At 43.2% G+C, this 15,670-nt stretch overlaps 1 protein-coding gene across 1 annotated transcript in view; it reads left to right on the plus strand.

The window, feature by feature from the left end:
• The window catches only part of acbd6 (acyl-CoA binding domain containing 6), a 29,040-nt gene extending 22,094 nt beyond the window's left edge, over nucleotides 1-6,946 (plus strand). The window contains exons 7-8 of the mRNA XM_086282887.1: nucleotides 4,151-4,181; nucleotides 6,019-6,946. Coding sequence (XP_086139013.1) covers nucleotides 4,151-4,181; nucleotides 6,019-6,173 — 186 coding nt within the window. The 3' untranslated portion in view covers nucleotides 6,174-6,946. The remainder of the gene's footprint in view (nucleotides 1-4,150; nucleotides 4,182-6,018) is intronic.
• The last annotated feature ends 8,724 nt before the right edge of the window (nucleotides 6,947-15,670 follow it).

Genomic DNA, 15,670 nt, shown 5'->3' on the forward strand with positions numbered 1-15,670 from the left:
CAGCTTCTCAGTCTGGGCTCTTCTTTCTGATTGATGGCACCTGCTCATCATAATGCTATCTGCTGGAATCTGCATACCAATGATCCCAGCCGCCTATCGATTCACCCCTCATCTACCCCACACACACCCTGGAGACCAATACACACACACACACCCACGCGCACACATTCATCCACTCCATCTCCCTCCCCAACCACTGTCATTATAAAAGTCAGCAGCTGCTGCTGCATGCATTGATCATAAATCATAATTGCTTCATTTTTCCCTACTTGTTTAATGTTGCTGTCAGGGACAGTAGGGGGAGAAAAGGAGGAGGCGGAGAAACGGAGGAAGAAAAGCCCAAAGAAAGTTTACTGAGACGCAGAAAAATGAGATTAGAACAGAGAGCTGAAGGAGAAATGGTCTCCAATCTCTCCGCTGGCATATCGAGTCCTCTGGCCTTTAAAAGAGCAGCAGCCTGACATGTCCGCATTGGCTCAAGAATTTAAGCTGTTTCCACTTCAGACGTTTTTCCTTTTAAAACCAACTCTGCTCACATTAAAAGAACCAAACTCTGATATCGTGCTAAATGGTGTTTTGTCTTCATGACGGTTTATGTAAGTGACCAAAGGCATTGTGTGCTAATAATATGCATCAGTATTTTAGAGATGCTGTTTTATTTGTTGTTTTTTAAATATAAGATAAATGGCGCAGGGACTCGGCAGTTCCATTCGTTTCCCCGGCTGAGCTGAGTTTCCACCTCGGACATGTCCCAGATCCCCTCCTCTTAATCCTGGAGTGAAGTTTAGCTTTGGTTGAATGTTTTGCAGCATCCATTGACGAAAACAAGTTAAATCGTTTTACAGAAATGAACTCAACATCTTTGACCGTCCCCTTCTCTGCAGATAAACGGAGCTACAGACTTTTATTTGTTCCCTTTTTGACTTTGAGTTGTTTTGACAATCCTGTGCTGATATTTTTAGGAGTGGCTGGTACTTTATGACAGACATGGAAGAATAAAATGTATCTGATTTTTTTTCTTCTTCTTCTTTCCCCACTTTTGAGCACTTTTGGAATAGTTACACTATTTTTGATCTTTTTAAAAGTATGACTACATGCTGCATCTCTGTATTTCCTTAATTCACTCCTCCTCTCATCAATCTTGCTTCACATCATTTGTGTGTTAGAAATGATAGATTGGTGTGACTGAAATTCACCAAAATTGCAAGTGTACTGATAGATCAATCCCTACCCATGCGGCTCCTAAACGCATTGCTCCACCCCATTAGGGTGATGCACTACACAGTGCTGGAGCTCTCCTGCTGCCATTGTGCAAGCAGCTGCTTTATTGAGCACTCTGCTGACATACAGCCCAGCGTTTCTGCATCGCAAGGGGAAACTTTGGATGACATGTAAAAGCAGAGGTTTGGTGCAACATGCCTTCATAATGGGATGGGAACTTGGGTGCACGAGTGAGGTGGGAGGGGGGCGTGCTAGCTGCAGGTATTGTGGGGGGGAAGGAGTGTCTCTTCCTGGCTGCTTCCAAAGCAAATGGAAGACAATCCAATTTCCTGTGATTCCATCAAGCCTCCGTCCTGGATCCGGGAGCATTAGGGAACGCTGAGAGGACAGGCCGCTGACCCCCTCACATGAACATGCAAGAGGCATGTAGGCTGCACACGTGCGCTGGCGTGCTCATCTGTATTGTTAGGTTTGTTGGCCTGTGTTTTATCAGTCACATATTTTCACTTACGAGCGCACACGCGTCCTTTTATGCTGCCGAACAACAAACTGCAGATTAGCGCTGGAGGCAGATTAGAGCTTAAAGCCGTTACACTTTAATTATAACTGTATTTATGTGCGGCGTGGTCTTTCACTTGGCCCTGGCTGTAAACATCTGCCGCTCTCCCACTGTGCTCAGTCTTTGTCTGTGTTGTGAACTAAAGGGGAAATTGGTTGCAGCATTATCTTATTTACACAAAATGCCGAGAAGATTAAAACGTGACCCTCTTGCTGTTAGACGTATGCGCGCATATATAAATGCAGCTATTTTGCTACAGGTCTGCCTGCTCTTCTCCAGACTGTCAGGCTGACACGTTTTCTGCAGTACATCACAGGTTGTGATTTGACTCTCAGTCAGACAGCATTGTTGTCTTGGGTTAACCGCTGCACGCTTTCCACGCTGGTGGCGATTTGCATCTGTTCTCTGTGATCCACCCAGAGGGAATAGAAAGCTCTAATCCAATCAGCAGGTCCCTGAAGTGCTGCCCCTGAGAGATGGAGAGAAACACAACAATAGGATCACTCTGCACTGGTTTCAGCAGGAGAAGGCAGACGGGAAAGGGAAGGAAGGGAAATGAGGGATTGTAGAGGAGAGGGATTAAGTCTGAAGAAGAGACGAGAGGAACGAACGGAGGCGAGGATGATGGGTGAAGTAAGGAAATGAAATGAGGGAGGTGTGGCTTGGTGTGACAGGAGGTAACAAAACAGGAAAGACTAATGAATAATTTTACAATAGTTTGGAACTTTTGTGACTGCAGTGACATGTGAGCTACAAGAGCCTCCTTAGTTTTAATCTTCTTTGAAATGATTCCACTTGGTTCAACTGCTGCTCTTGTTCTAAGGCCACAGTTTATTACCACGGAGGTGCAAAAGCAGGCTGGAGCAGTGATTTTAAAAACTGAATCTCCTGGTGATGGTGCCTGTCAGAACTGTCTTTTATATCTACAGACACGCAAGGACGCAGTTTCCCCATCGCTGTCCTCAGTCTAACACTTCATACAAGATATCATATCGCTGCCGCTGAGCCTTTTACCACAAGGATCATCTGTTCAAAGAGCGTACACTCAGATCACACAGATGTTGAGGTCACAAACTCGTGTATCAGATATGATGCACTTGATGTTATAGGTTAAACACGGTCACTTACAGATGAGATGGATATAAATTTATTTATTTTTTTAAATGCATGTTTCTGGCTCATCTTTTAAAGGTTTATTTGGTTGGGGCTGAGTAACAAAGTAGCCATGAAAGGGTGAAATGCAATGAATGTAAATGTAGCCAAAGTCCAGTGTTAATAGACCTTGACCTGTTAAAATCCATACTATGGATGAAGGTGCTGGGACATCTACACTTTATACCTGCAGGAGCGGCTTTGGTGTGGAAACGTGTCACGGAGCTCCTAGCAAATAGTTTTTGTGCATCATTTGAGTTCTTTTTGTTTTAAATGTGTGCACTTTGTGTCTGAGCGGCTGTGGTTCCTAAATGCAGTTAGTTGGTTGTGACATTTCGTACCTCCCAGATATTCACAAACTAACTTGAATATAAGGGGAGTGCTACACTTAAATTCAGCGAGCTCTTTAGAATAAACCGAATGTTTAAAGGCTGCACGGTGAGTTGCTTTTTGTTTAAATACACCTGTGGCAAAATGACAGAACACCTAAACTCCAGTGTTAACGGCTCCGGCCTGTGTCTTGTCCATATAGTTTGATTTGTATGAGCTTTGACTTATTAATTAACACTTCAAACAAGCCACACAATAGTCTGCGAATTATAAAAAATAATTTCCAAATTAGTATCAACGTGAGTGAGAAATGTTCCCTTTCTTCCACTCAGACTTTGTAAATCCAGTATTGATGCATCGTTTTCGTAATGGTCACATAAACATTACAACTAAGGTTGGAAACCTGCTGTCAGCTGAGACGCCCACTGAAAACATCCAGATGAACAGATTCAACCTTTCGGTGATGGGTTTGGATTCGGGTTGATGCTGGATGGGCAGCTATGATTGAAGGGGGTGATGGCTCCCCTTTAATCTGAGCTTTAGGTTTCAGGTTAACCAGAGCTGGAAACGACCTGCAAGCTGAAAGTTTAGATTTTTCAGGTCACATGTTTCTCAAATCAATATCTCATAGTCTTAGAATTCCCCTTTGGTCCAGGCAAACATAAACACGGCACCCTTTGTCCACAAAAAATGTTTAATTTGTATTCAATCAGGTGCGAGTTTCCCTCTTGAAGTCTGGACAAAGTGACAGCTCACAACTTACTCACAGCAACTGCTGGCAGTATTTCTGTGTTAAGTGGATATTGTTTGAATGTGCACTCAGTGAAGTCTTGTTTTTGCTGTGTCACAGGTCCTTTGAATTAAACACTTGTTTTTGGCTTTTTACAGGACGATGAAGGACAGACGGCGTTGCATTATGGTAAGAAAGCATCGTGAACACTTTCCTCGCTGTAAAGCTTTTTGTGCCTATTTTTCAAATTGGCTCATCTCATTCCACATTTATTCTGCACAGACATCATGTTGTCTGCGTGCGCACTCTCACTTTATTTACAGCAGCTTGTTTTTTTTTGTGCGCACGCCTTCTTTGACTATATTTTGTTTCAAATTGATCATCTTTGAGTCCTGCTCCTCCCGCTCTATCCTTTCTATTCCTCACTTATTTTCTGCTGTTTTCCACAAAGTTTGTCATTCCTTCCTTTTTGCTCCTGCGTGTGTGTGTTTGTGTGTAATAATCACTAGACCTCCCAGAGGAAATCAGCAGTGGTCCTTAGACTCCCCTGACCCCCTCGTGCCCCAACACACATGTCCCTGAGGGGCGTTTCCCATGTCCTCTGAGCCTCTGTGTGCATGTGGCTGCACCATCTGTCCCTGTGCTTGGTGGCGTTGGAGTGGGCATGCTGGATTACCCACTGGAGATCTGCACACACACCCGCACTCACCAGAAGAAGCCCTGAGGATGGGGCATAAAAAGATGACTAATAAACATAAGCGATGAACTCCAAGAGACAAATAGCAGAGAATGAAAATTCATTCCCACCTCTCTTTGCACAGGGCCACACTGGCTGGCAAGTGATTAATTGAGGGTTTACTGCTCACCATAAATTGTTCTCCTCCTCTACGGCTCCCCCGAGGGCCAGCCACTTTTTACAGCTCAAGGCCCAGGCGAGAGACGCGCCGCACGCGCACACACAAGGCTGGCTAAATAAAATACTGTTTAGAGTAACAAGAGGAGGGCTGCAAGTGTGGCTGGGGGGGAGAAACAGTCAAGCTTTGTTACTCGGTTTTAGCTGGAAGATTAGTGATTCTTGTGGCTTTGCACACCTCATACATTCATTCATAGCTGCAGCTTGAGCATGCACACAGCCTTGCTCTCGCACTCGCGTGCATTCCGATGTAACATCGCATCCCGTGCGTGCACACTCCCACCGGCCACCTCTGAGCTGGAGGTTAAAAGGCCTTGCTGTCAATCACTGCGGCTGCTGACATCAGCGAACATGGCACAGCAGAGTCTGCTCTTTAAAAGCAGCGAGCGGGAGGGAGTGTGTCAGAGGGGCAAGAGGTAGATCGGGAATGAAGGAGCCCTCTAACTGGGTTAAGAAAGTGCATGCTGCCCCCCCGCCCCTCTCCACTCTGCACTGGGAGGGGAAAGACCCTTTTAGTGGGGTACAAATTGTCAATGGGGCAGAAATGAAGTGTTTGAAGGAAGCTCAGGTCCAAGCCAGTGTCAGTGCTGGGCCTGCAGATTAGCTTTTCATTAACTGCAGCACTTTACATACTGTATTAACCCACAGTGTGGAGACGGAATGAGGCACATTCACTCTAACCTGCCACATCGTAACAGTGGTTCATTGTTTCATTAACCATTTAAAACTAAATGAAACGCAACCACATTAACTCTGTTTGGTTAAAACTCATTTATTAATAAAATGTTGCTAAAGCTGCAGTCTCAGTGACAACATGGAGGTAAACGGTTTCATTTGTCCAGGTGTATCAACTCGAACCAAAGTGTTTAGTTTATTCATCCATTCATACGAGGACTCGAGTTTCTGTAACGCCTGTCTTGGCAATCGATCCAACAGCTTTCACTAAACACACGTGAACCTCATGGGGGTAAAAACTCAAGGATGCTCACACTGATGTGATAGATAATTGGTTTTCTATGCATTTGTTCTCGGGAGACGGAATATTGATTTAAAATATCGTACATTTCATGTTGTTCTTTCGGTTTCCAATGTGACTTTGTTTTGTTTTTGTAGCTTCGGCGTGTGAATTTGTTGAAATTGTGGATCTGCTGCTGAAATCTGGAGCTGACCCAACTATCACAGACCAGGAAGGTTGTCTTCCTGAGGAGGTCACTGATTCCCGTGCGATCTCCCTTCTCCTGCGTGGGTACACTACTTCGAAAGGCTGAGTCGGCCTTGCATCCCACCACCCTGTTATTCCAATCTCCTAGTCTCCTCCCTGCTCCCCTCTTTTGCCCAGCCTTCCCATAATCCTTCATTCATCCCTGCAGAGACTTCTTTCCCCCTTTTCAGCCCTAACAGTCTGTAGACCTGGACTGCAGACGGGTTTTGTTTTCTATTTTGTCTTTTTTTTTTTTTTTTTTTTTTCCTCTCCCCCACCCAAATTGTTGAGGTGACTTTGATTTCATTGGTTTAGCTCTTTTTGAGCTGCGGTTGTAAACATTAGTCATTCAATTTAATACACAAGGGCACTGCATGTATTTTCAGTCTTCTATATACTGTATTGACTATCTGCACAGTAGGGTTGGGTGATATGACGGTTACTGTAAGACAGATTTATGAACTGATAAGGTATAGCTACAAGACTTTGACTGGAGATGGTGCAATTAAATGAGCTGGACAGCATATTGGCAATATATAAATGACATTGTGTGCATCTGTGTGTTAAAGCATCTGTATTTATCCGGCATCACCAGATCAAGCAAAAACAGACATCCCCATTCACTTATCTATAAACGCTATAAGATATCACAATATTTATCATCATCACGACATGGTGTAACATCCAAATCCATCAGAGAATCCCATACATATCACCCACTCCTACTGCAACCAGCCAGGCCTTTTAATCAGTTTAGTCTGTTCTAGTGGTTTGTTCATGATTCTGTTAGGTACCAAGGAATGCTTTCCACGTGTTTCATTAAAGTGTTCTGCAAACCTGCGTCCTTGACTTCCTGTTATCTGTTCAAAAAGAAGCCTTAAGCACTGTTCTAGAGTTCCCCGTGTGAGTGATGTAACCCGATTCCACTTGGGCGTCTTTCTCCACGTACATGTTTACATAAATGTGTGAGGCCATGGCCCACACTGCTGACGAGCGACGTCCGCAGAGCTGCTCGTCTTGCCAATGGACCAATGAGCTTGTGCAATGGTGATGCGTCTGCCTGCGCCTGCTTCACATGTGTCGGAGCTTTCGGATTTTAGTGAAACCTGCACATGATGATCACCTGATCCAGATTGTTCTCACGGTCATGTTTGTAGTTTTACGCTCCTAGATTCATATTTTTGGATAAATCTATTTTTTGTGAGCATTCTTGATTTCCAAGTCTGTAAATGCATCATTGATGATCTGCTTGAATCCAAGGAGGGCGCATTGCTATGGTCAGTGTTGGGGAGTAATGGAATACATGTACCTGCGTTACATATTTAAAATACAAAATATGAGTAACTGTCTTCCATTAGTTACCGTTTAAGAAGGTGATATTCAGAATATGCTCTCTCTATTTTTAGTAATTCCACTCCGGTGGAAACCCAAACAAAACGCGCATTAAGAGGCTCTAATGTCTGTCTCAATCTCGCAGCTGCATAATGATGTGAAGAAATATTTTTAAAATTATTATTCAAAAAATGATTTAATATGAAGGCAACAGGCAGAGTGTTGCAGGCATCGCCCTAAAGCATGTAGCCTGATGAGTGGTGTAGTCCGTGATGTGTCTGTGAGCGAGGGAGGAGAAAAGGAAAAGTAGGAGCTGTCACGGAGCAGAAACGGGAGCTGGAAGCATGTAAATATAATAATAATAACCACTGCAGCCAAACAGAGCCTGACGAGCCCAGCTGTAAGTAAGCTGTTAAGACTCGACTCTACACAGTGTTCGTGTTTTCCTCCGAAAACAATAAGCTCCGTTGGAGCAGTCTTTCAACGCCTCTCTCTGTCTCTCACTAGCAAAGTTGACCCAGACAAAGTAAAGCTAGTTTTCAGCTACGAGCCCGACACGAACCCTTTACTACGGTTCGGAGCCGCGGACCTGTTTTATATACGCGCGGAATAGTTTTCTACACGAGATCGCTGCAAAAAGTGCAGCTTTACCTAATGTCCACCTACTGTTACTCATTTATATTAAGATTTAAACATCTTGTTTGTTGGTGGTGTTGGTATGGTGAGTAACCTTCAGTAATAGTAATAAATCACCAGTGTTGGGACTAACGCGTTATTAAGTAACGCGTTACAGTAACTACGTTATTATTGTGGTAACGAGCACGGTAACTAGTTATTATGCCAAAATCAGGAACGCGTTACTCGTTACTGGGATTTAGATAGGGTCGTTACTCGTTACTTCGAGTTAGAGCTGGGCGATATGAGATTTTTTTTCATATCACGATATGTTTTTTTCATTTCAGGCGATAACGATATCTATCACGATATAAGCCAAATAACTATATTTGTAAGATTTAAATGTGCCGTTGCTCACAAGTAAAATGTGAAATAATCAGCAGCTTGTTTTTATTAAAATATTTATTTCCCATAATAAGTTCAACAGGGTAGATGTACTTAAGGAACATGAGACTTTTTCAGATAAATAAAGGCAAATATTGCAAACTACACAAAAGGCAGCCGCTAAAGCGTTTAAGTTTCAAAATAGAACAAACGAAACAGACTAAATTGTCAATTCCACTTAGAAACAAAATATTAATTCTAAAAATAAATCTTAGTTTGTTTTACAGAAGAACAGACAAAACTGACTAACTTTTGTCAATATCAAATAAACTGAGAACTAAAAGGAAATTCTCAATCTCTCCTTGTTGTATAGCTGAGCTTTTCAAACAGTTGTAACAGTTACTTTAGTCTGACAAAAGCCGAATGATGAATTAGCGCTTCCAGTCAGAGACTGAGGCTACGTCCACACGTACACGGGTATTTTTGAAAACGGAGATTTTCCGTTTTCGTTGTAAAAAAATAATCCCGTCCACACATAAAGGCAGAAATGAAGGAAAACGCTGCTATGAACATGCCAAAGCAGCAGGTGGCGCTAGATTCCTAACCGTGCAGAAATGTTGGCCAATCAGAAGTCTAGAAGCCTCGGTGGGAAAAAGTAAACAAAGCTGGGGCATAGAAGCAAAACCGAGTCGTACGTGTGGAGGGACAGTAACTGTGTGTATATGTAAGCATTTAAACACTGCAGAGAGTAGAATTAACAGTAACAGTATTGTAGAAATTCATTTCACCGAAACAATAACGTGGCGCACAGTGTGACGCATGCACCAGTTTATTGTATTTCCAGACTTGCTTTCGGCACAATTTACAGTGCACGCTACTCTGTTTTTTGTCAGACTTGAAATAGCCGAAATACCTTCACACTACGGAACTTCTATGGCTCTTCCGTTCGACAATCTCTCCGGCATTGGAACCATCATCTGTTTTCTCTTCGGTCACGCTCGGTTGATTTTTCTAGTCGGCACACTCATTTCCTCCATTACCCGCTGGCTGCTTCCCAAACAAACACACGTGCGGCTTGGCACTTGTGCTGTACGTAACAAGTCACGCGACGTGACGCTGCGGCTGTGATTGGTTCGGCTCTGCGCTACTTAATTTGGATTGGCTGACTTTTTTTTTTTTTTAAGAGGACAAGAGCGGCGAGGTCTATCGCGATATCTTAATTTCTCTATCAGTAAAAGTTATATCGCGATACATATCGTTATCGTTCTATCGCCCAGCTCTACTTCGAGTGGTGGCTATCGCGGAGCTTCCACAGATTCAGTAACATTAGCAAGTGGTGGAGGCAGCAGGTGGATGAAGGAAAAGAGACCCGAGGCGGCCGCCGGTCCGAGTGTGAACTGAACTTCAGGTAAGAAGTTATGACCTGCAGTCTCTCTGGGTCAGATATGAACCAAGTTTAGGTGGAGTTTATTTTTGTTATTCTGACTTTTTCCGTACTGCGTGCTAGCTAGCATGACAGAGTTTCTATACAGCTGGGTGGTGCTATGAAGTTAATGATGTTGAACTTTATTTTGTTCATAAGTTATTAGAGTTGCCAACCGTCCCGTCTGGTATTCAGAGAAATATTACGCGTTTCTTATTGAGGTGAAAAGGAACAGTTTGTCCCGTAATTCAGCTACAATGGAAAAGGCACAAAGCTGGAGTTATTCTGTCTTTGCTGCACAGCTGCCTCTTCTTCTTTCATTCTCCCCCCTCCCTCTCCCGTTTCTACTTCAATCATGAAACTGATCAATGATCAGCTGATCGGCTCTCTTGTTTGTTTATCGCTCACTTTGCGCCGAAAGAGGAAACCAGCGGATGTCGCGCTAAACAGCAGCAGCACGTTTAAGCTTGATCAGCTGTTGTTAGAATTTATTTAATATTAATTTCTAGTATCAGCTGATGTTTGCTGGAGCCACAGCTGTAAAGCTGCTGGTCATGATGTCGGTTTGGATATGTGGTGAGAGGGAAACATGAGGATGAAACCAGGAGATGTCCTTACTGGATCATCAGAGCTGAACAGGTGATGGAGAAACAGGTTTACCTTTTAGGTGACATGGATGAGTTGAAGGGAAGTTATGAACTGTTTCTGAGAGACAAATAACACCAGGATCTTTTTTTAAGCAGCTGACATCTGGTAACTGTGCAGGGGCGGGTCTAGCAAAGTGTTGCCAGGGGGGCATGTAGGGCATTAACAGGGAAAGGGGGGCACAAAGAAATACTTTTCTTTCTTATTCTCATTTAAAATGTCTCGCTTTTAAAAAATAATTATCTGAATCTTACAACAAACGATTGATAGATTGATGCATATATACCATCAGAACAGTGAACATCACTGTCACAACTGTTTATTTTCACTCAAAGGCTTTATGATTTTTCCTATAATGGTAGGCCGCTCTCTAGTCAAAATGTCCGGGCCAATTTTCTGTCCCAGTCCAGCCCTGTATGCAGCTCATCTGCAGTCTGGTGTTACCTGCATCTTCCTATTCAGAAGGCAGAATTTCTGAGTTCTGAGTACAATCAAAGCACCACGACTGCAGTTTTTGTGTTGGATGTAAAAGGCGCACATGACTCTGTGACGTAGGCTAGAATCATGGCAGCAGTCAATGACGGTCCAGGCGTGGGATTTCTCTCGTGGAAATATGCACATTATCTTTTCCTTTCTATTGGTCGGTGGCACAGTGCACTGTGGCAAGTAAGCAAGCTAGAAGGCTGGCAAAGTTATGGAAGCAACACATTAACAAGAGAATTCTGAGTAAAACCAAAGTTACTTTCCCTAGTAACTAGTTACTTTGAAAGTAACGAGTAACTTGAAGTAACTGAGTTACTTTTGAGAGAAGTAACTAGTAATGTAACTAAGTTACTATTTTAAAGTAACTTACCCAACACTGTAAATCACACAGCAATAGTTCATTCATGTAGTTGTAAGAAGCATGATAATATATTAAGTAATCCAAAGTATTTAGAATACGTTACAAAATACATTTTGGGACATGTAATCTGTAGTGGAATACATTTTAAAAGTAACCTTCCCAACACTGGCTATGATTAAGTGCACGTGCAGTTGCACATACAAAACACCTGATCGTTAACAGCAGCAACGTCGTTTAAGGTAGAAGCAGGCCTCATTACAATAAACCTGATCAATAATCAAAACCAAATCTGGGGGGGAAAAGTTTTATATATTCATAATTACTAAGACGACATTTACTGGAGCTTAAACTTCAACACATGCACAAAGTATTTGTTCTTTTCTAACCTCCAACAACATGTTCGGTTCCTTAGGTTTCGGTGGCCTGATGGACACAATTGTTTTAATTCAAACATTTAAGCCACGTCCCCACGTGACCAGCAGAGACTGTAGTCCACAGAGCACAAACACAACATATTGTATATAGAGAGCAGCCTGTGCATGATTATGTCATATAAGGAGGAATCTGGATGTTCTCCAAAAATAACCAACACATGGTCAGAGTCCAAATCAGCTTTACTGGTCCTCAGCTCTATGACACACACACACACACACACACACACACACACACACACACACACACACACACACACACACACACACACACACACAGTGCAGCAGATGAGAATGCACTAAATCTGGATCCTGCTTCTTAACTACAGATTCACGAAGACGTCGTGCACGTTTTGGGGACAAAGCTTAATCCTTTACTCTCAAACACACAGCTTTGCTTCCCCCACCCTCCTGCACTGTGTTGCACTGGAAATCTGCTCTAACACACAAGGCGTTAGATAACTGTCTCAACATGTCAGCCACTCGCAGATCTGTGACAGCTTTACATGGCCTGGTGAGGATCAGTAGTCATCGCGTAGGGGGGTAGGAGTTCAAATTCGATTTTTCGTCCTGACAGGTGTTGTTGTGCTGGCAGTAAATTCAGATGCAAGTGAGGTGTGCTGTACACGAGTTGAATTAAGATCCCTCCACGTGATTTCGAAATCTGCATCCGTGTCTCGTTCAGCCCTGCTTTCACAAGTCTCAGCGGGGAAGAGGCCTCAGAGTTTTTATTTCATCTTCCACTTTTGTAGACTCCGGCCAAAGAAGCTTCCTCAATGAAATTGTGTCCATGTCAGCTCATGAATTTTGAGGAGGAACCCTGCATAAGCTAAGACGGTGCCTTTTGAGTATTCAACATGAGTCCGAGACATGATGCTCTACAATCCCACAAAGAGACAACCGCTGACCATCTCGTCGTTATGAATTCTGTCCACATCCAGCCATTAGGCTGTTGGTGTATCTCTAAAGCCTGTTTGGGTCTCGGCGTTGTCTCCCCGTTGCTTCCTAAACCCCGTTATACTTGCTTGAGGTAAGAGAGAATGACGGCAGTCGTGCTTCCCTCCCGGCTCGTCTGCGAGACTCTGACACTAAGCCCATTATGCTTCCATTATGGGGCTTCAATTTTCCTCTGAGCTTTTCACTTCTGACACGGCAGCTCCCTCCCTCCTCAAACCGCAGACTCATACCCCCCAAGGCCTAGTGCTGCACGGCCGTTCAGTTAGGAACTTCAGTACGTTTTTAAAGTACCAGCCCTGATTCTTATTCAACGGCAGTTACTTAAAATTGCACTAAGATGCATAATATGACAACGTTACATGCAAGCAGGCGTCAACAACAAAACATACGAGACAAAGCTAACTTTGCACATTTATACTTCAGTAATGTTTTAGGGCAACTTTAATTTGACAGCAAAGTAATTAACACTTATGAGATTCAGCGTCTTCCTCAAGAAGCTGACATGTGGCTGCAAAACTAGTGAGTACAATTAGCCACATAGCAACACAGCAAACCATGTCATTTGTAAGATGTTATTAAAAAAGACACTAACACCACATACATGACAGCAGTGTAGCCTTGCATGTACCTGAGGTGAGGCCTAGCATACAGTTAGTGGCCGAGTTGGCACCCACCTGTCACGCCGGCCCAGACCCATCTTTAACTAATTTGGCGATCATGTGGAAAAATAAAATCCAAATGGATTCTCACAGGGAAAACAAAACCGTGCTATTCCTAACTGTGGGAAACTACTGCACAGTCTTCAGAGGCAGATTCTGGGGCGATTTTTTAGTTTCAGGGTGAGCCAGCAGGTATTTATAACAAGCATTATTGTCAGCATTACTGACACCTGCATGCAACCAAAGCCTCCTTAATCCCGACTAGAAACAGAAACCCAAACTTCTTGTTCCTTGGCTGATAAGTGTACACAATTTATTTACTATTTATTTATTCGTCAGTACAGAAAAGCGTAGCTGGGATGTTGAGGAATTATAGCGTCATTCTGCACACTGCCTCTCCTTTACTTTCTCTCTCCCGTAAAAGCCATACCATGTTCCTGCTTTGGCCCGCTCTTAATGCAAGCCTTTACCTCGCCACAGCCCTTCCTCCATCTTTTCTTTATGCTGCAGCACGCCCCCCTCACCCACTCTCAGCAGCAGCGTGGTTAGGAACCCAGCAGTAAGCAAAAATCCCCCTGCTGCTGAAACAGTCTCCACTAATACCAGATTGGTTTAGTGGTGGCTTGGACTGCGCTCGTGTGCGTTTGTGCAGGTTTGTGTGTCCTCCACTCTGGTGCCTATGTGTAGTTTGCGTTGATGAAGAAGCGTTGCCACTAACTACCGAAACCAAAAAGTTGATGTTTAAGACTTAAGGCGGCAAACAGAGGCTTGGTTCTGAGTTACATTCGAGATTTTTCTTCAGTACAGCTACACGTTGTCATCTACCTGATTTGGCTACCTGTAACCTATCGGATTTCTGTGGAGTGGAAAAGTCCCAGTTTCACATTAAAACAGCATTGAGCTCACAACCTTGAGGGTGTCATTGAGAGGCCTCTGTTTGACTCCAGCTCCTCTTTAAGACTCACTCCGTCATGCTGCGGATCATTGTTCACTGCAGGCTGGATGAAGTTGTTTGGGGAGAAAAATGTCCTGTCTCAACGCTGCAAGATTGACTTTCGGTCTGAAAACAAATCCTATCTATTTTGCATGTTAATTTATTCCCTTTTGCTTGAGAAGGAAAAAAAAACAGTTTCCTTGAGGAAGTTTGTAATAAAAGCCTTGCGATCGATGATAATGGCATTTGTGCTTGTGTTTGTCATCTTCGCAAAAGCAACAGTGGTGGAGTTTCCACAGATTTATTTGTATACTAGTGCTGTAAGTGGCGTGTAAATTATCCTAACTGTCCGTGTGGCTCTTTATCTTTGTAAGCCAGTACTATTAGACCCTATCCATTAATGCCCATAACCCAGCCAATCAATGCTTAAATAAAAATCAGCTCAATTTGTAGCATTTTATGCAAACGTGCAAACTCCAACCAGGCTGACTCTTTGCTTTTTGTTTTTATAATGCTACAGGAATAGCTAAAACACAAAGGAATCGATATCACTTACGTTTGGGTTGTGTTGGCCTGCTCTCAAACAAATGCTGCACGTTGCTGCATAGAAATGAGTTTCATACGGATGTACACTGTGCTGTAATTTCATTATAATTCTATACATGCTGCGCTTAGCCAACACCATAGTCACAGGGAGTAAATCCATTGTAACTCGTGAGCTTTTATCAATGCAGCAGGAACTGCATATGTGTGAGTGCCAGTTACAACTAACGACGCTGGGTTCACTGCACTGACACGGAGCCCACACGTGACTGTTTTGTGTCATTTCGTGGTAGCGTCTCAGGGGTGACGGCGCCGATCGTTCTGTCTGCTGTTTTGGTTGAAATGTGTTCAACATGTGAATTTTAACAATTTTGAAATCAGTGTCTATGAAGCAGCTCCAGCGTTACTTTATGTTGTGCATGTATTAGGATGCTTATGTGCTAAACTAAGAAGGCCTCTGTCACACCCTCACGTTTCCATTGCAGACTCCTGCTGGGACTCACTGTTATTTTCTGTTTTCACGTTAAGTACAGATGAAAATGTGCAGAGGAGGCCTTTTAGGTAATAATTACTGCAACTAAAATTTAATTTAATAACTAAATAATTTTTTGTAGTATTACAGTCATCTTAGGGTATTTTTTTACTGCAAATTGTTTATTTACCAGCTCGACATGTGCGAGCACGCTGCCTGCATATGGATCATGTTCCCGCTTTGCCTGACTACAAAGCACATTTGCCTATATTTCACAATTAGTTAGCAGCTCAGGGATTAAGGGTAGATTTGACAGTGCAGTGCT

Source organism: Aulonocara sp. 'chitande type north' Nkhata Bay, linkage group LG23, assembly GCF_057382095.1.
Source record: "Aulonocara sp. 'chitande type north' Nkhata Bay isolate Kocher_YH1m ecotype deep benthic linkage group LG23, A_spYH_male_GT1.1, whole genome shotgun sequence".
In the NCBI taxonomy this organism is placed as follows: domain Eukaryota; kingdom Metazoa; phylum Chordata; class Actinopteri; order Cichliformes; family Cichlidae; genus Aulonocara; species Aulonocara sp. 'chitande type north' Nkhata Bay.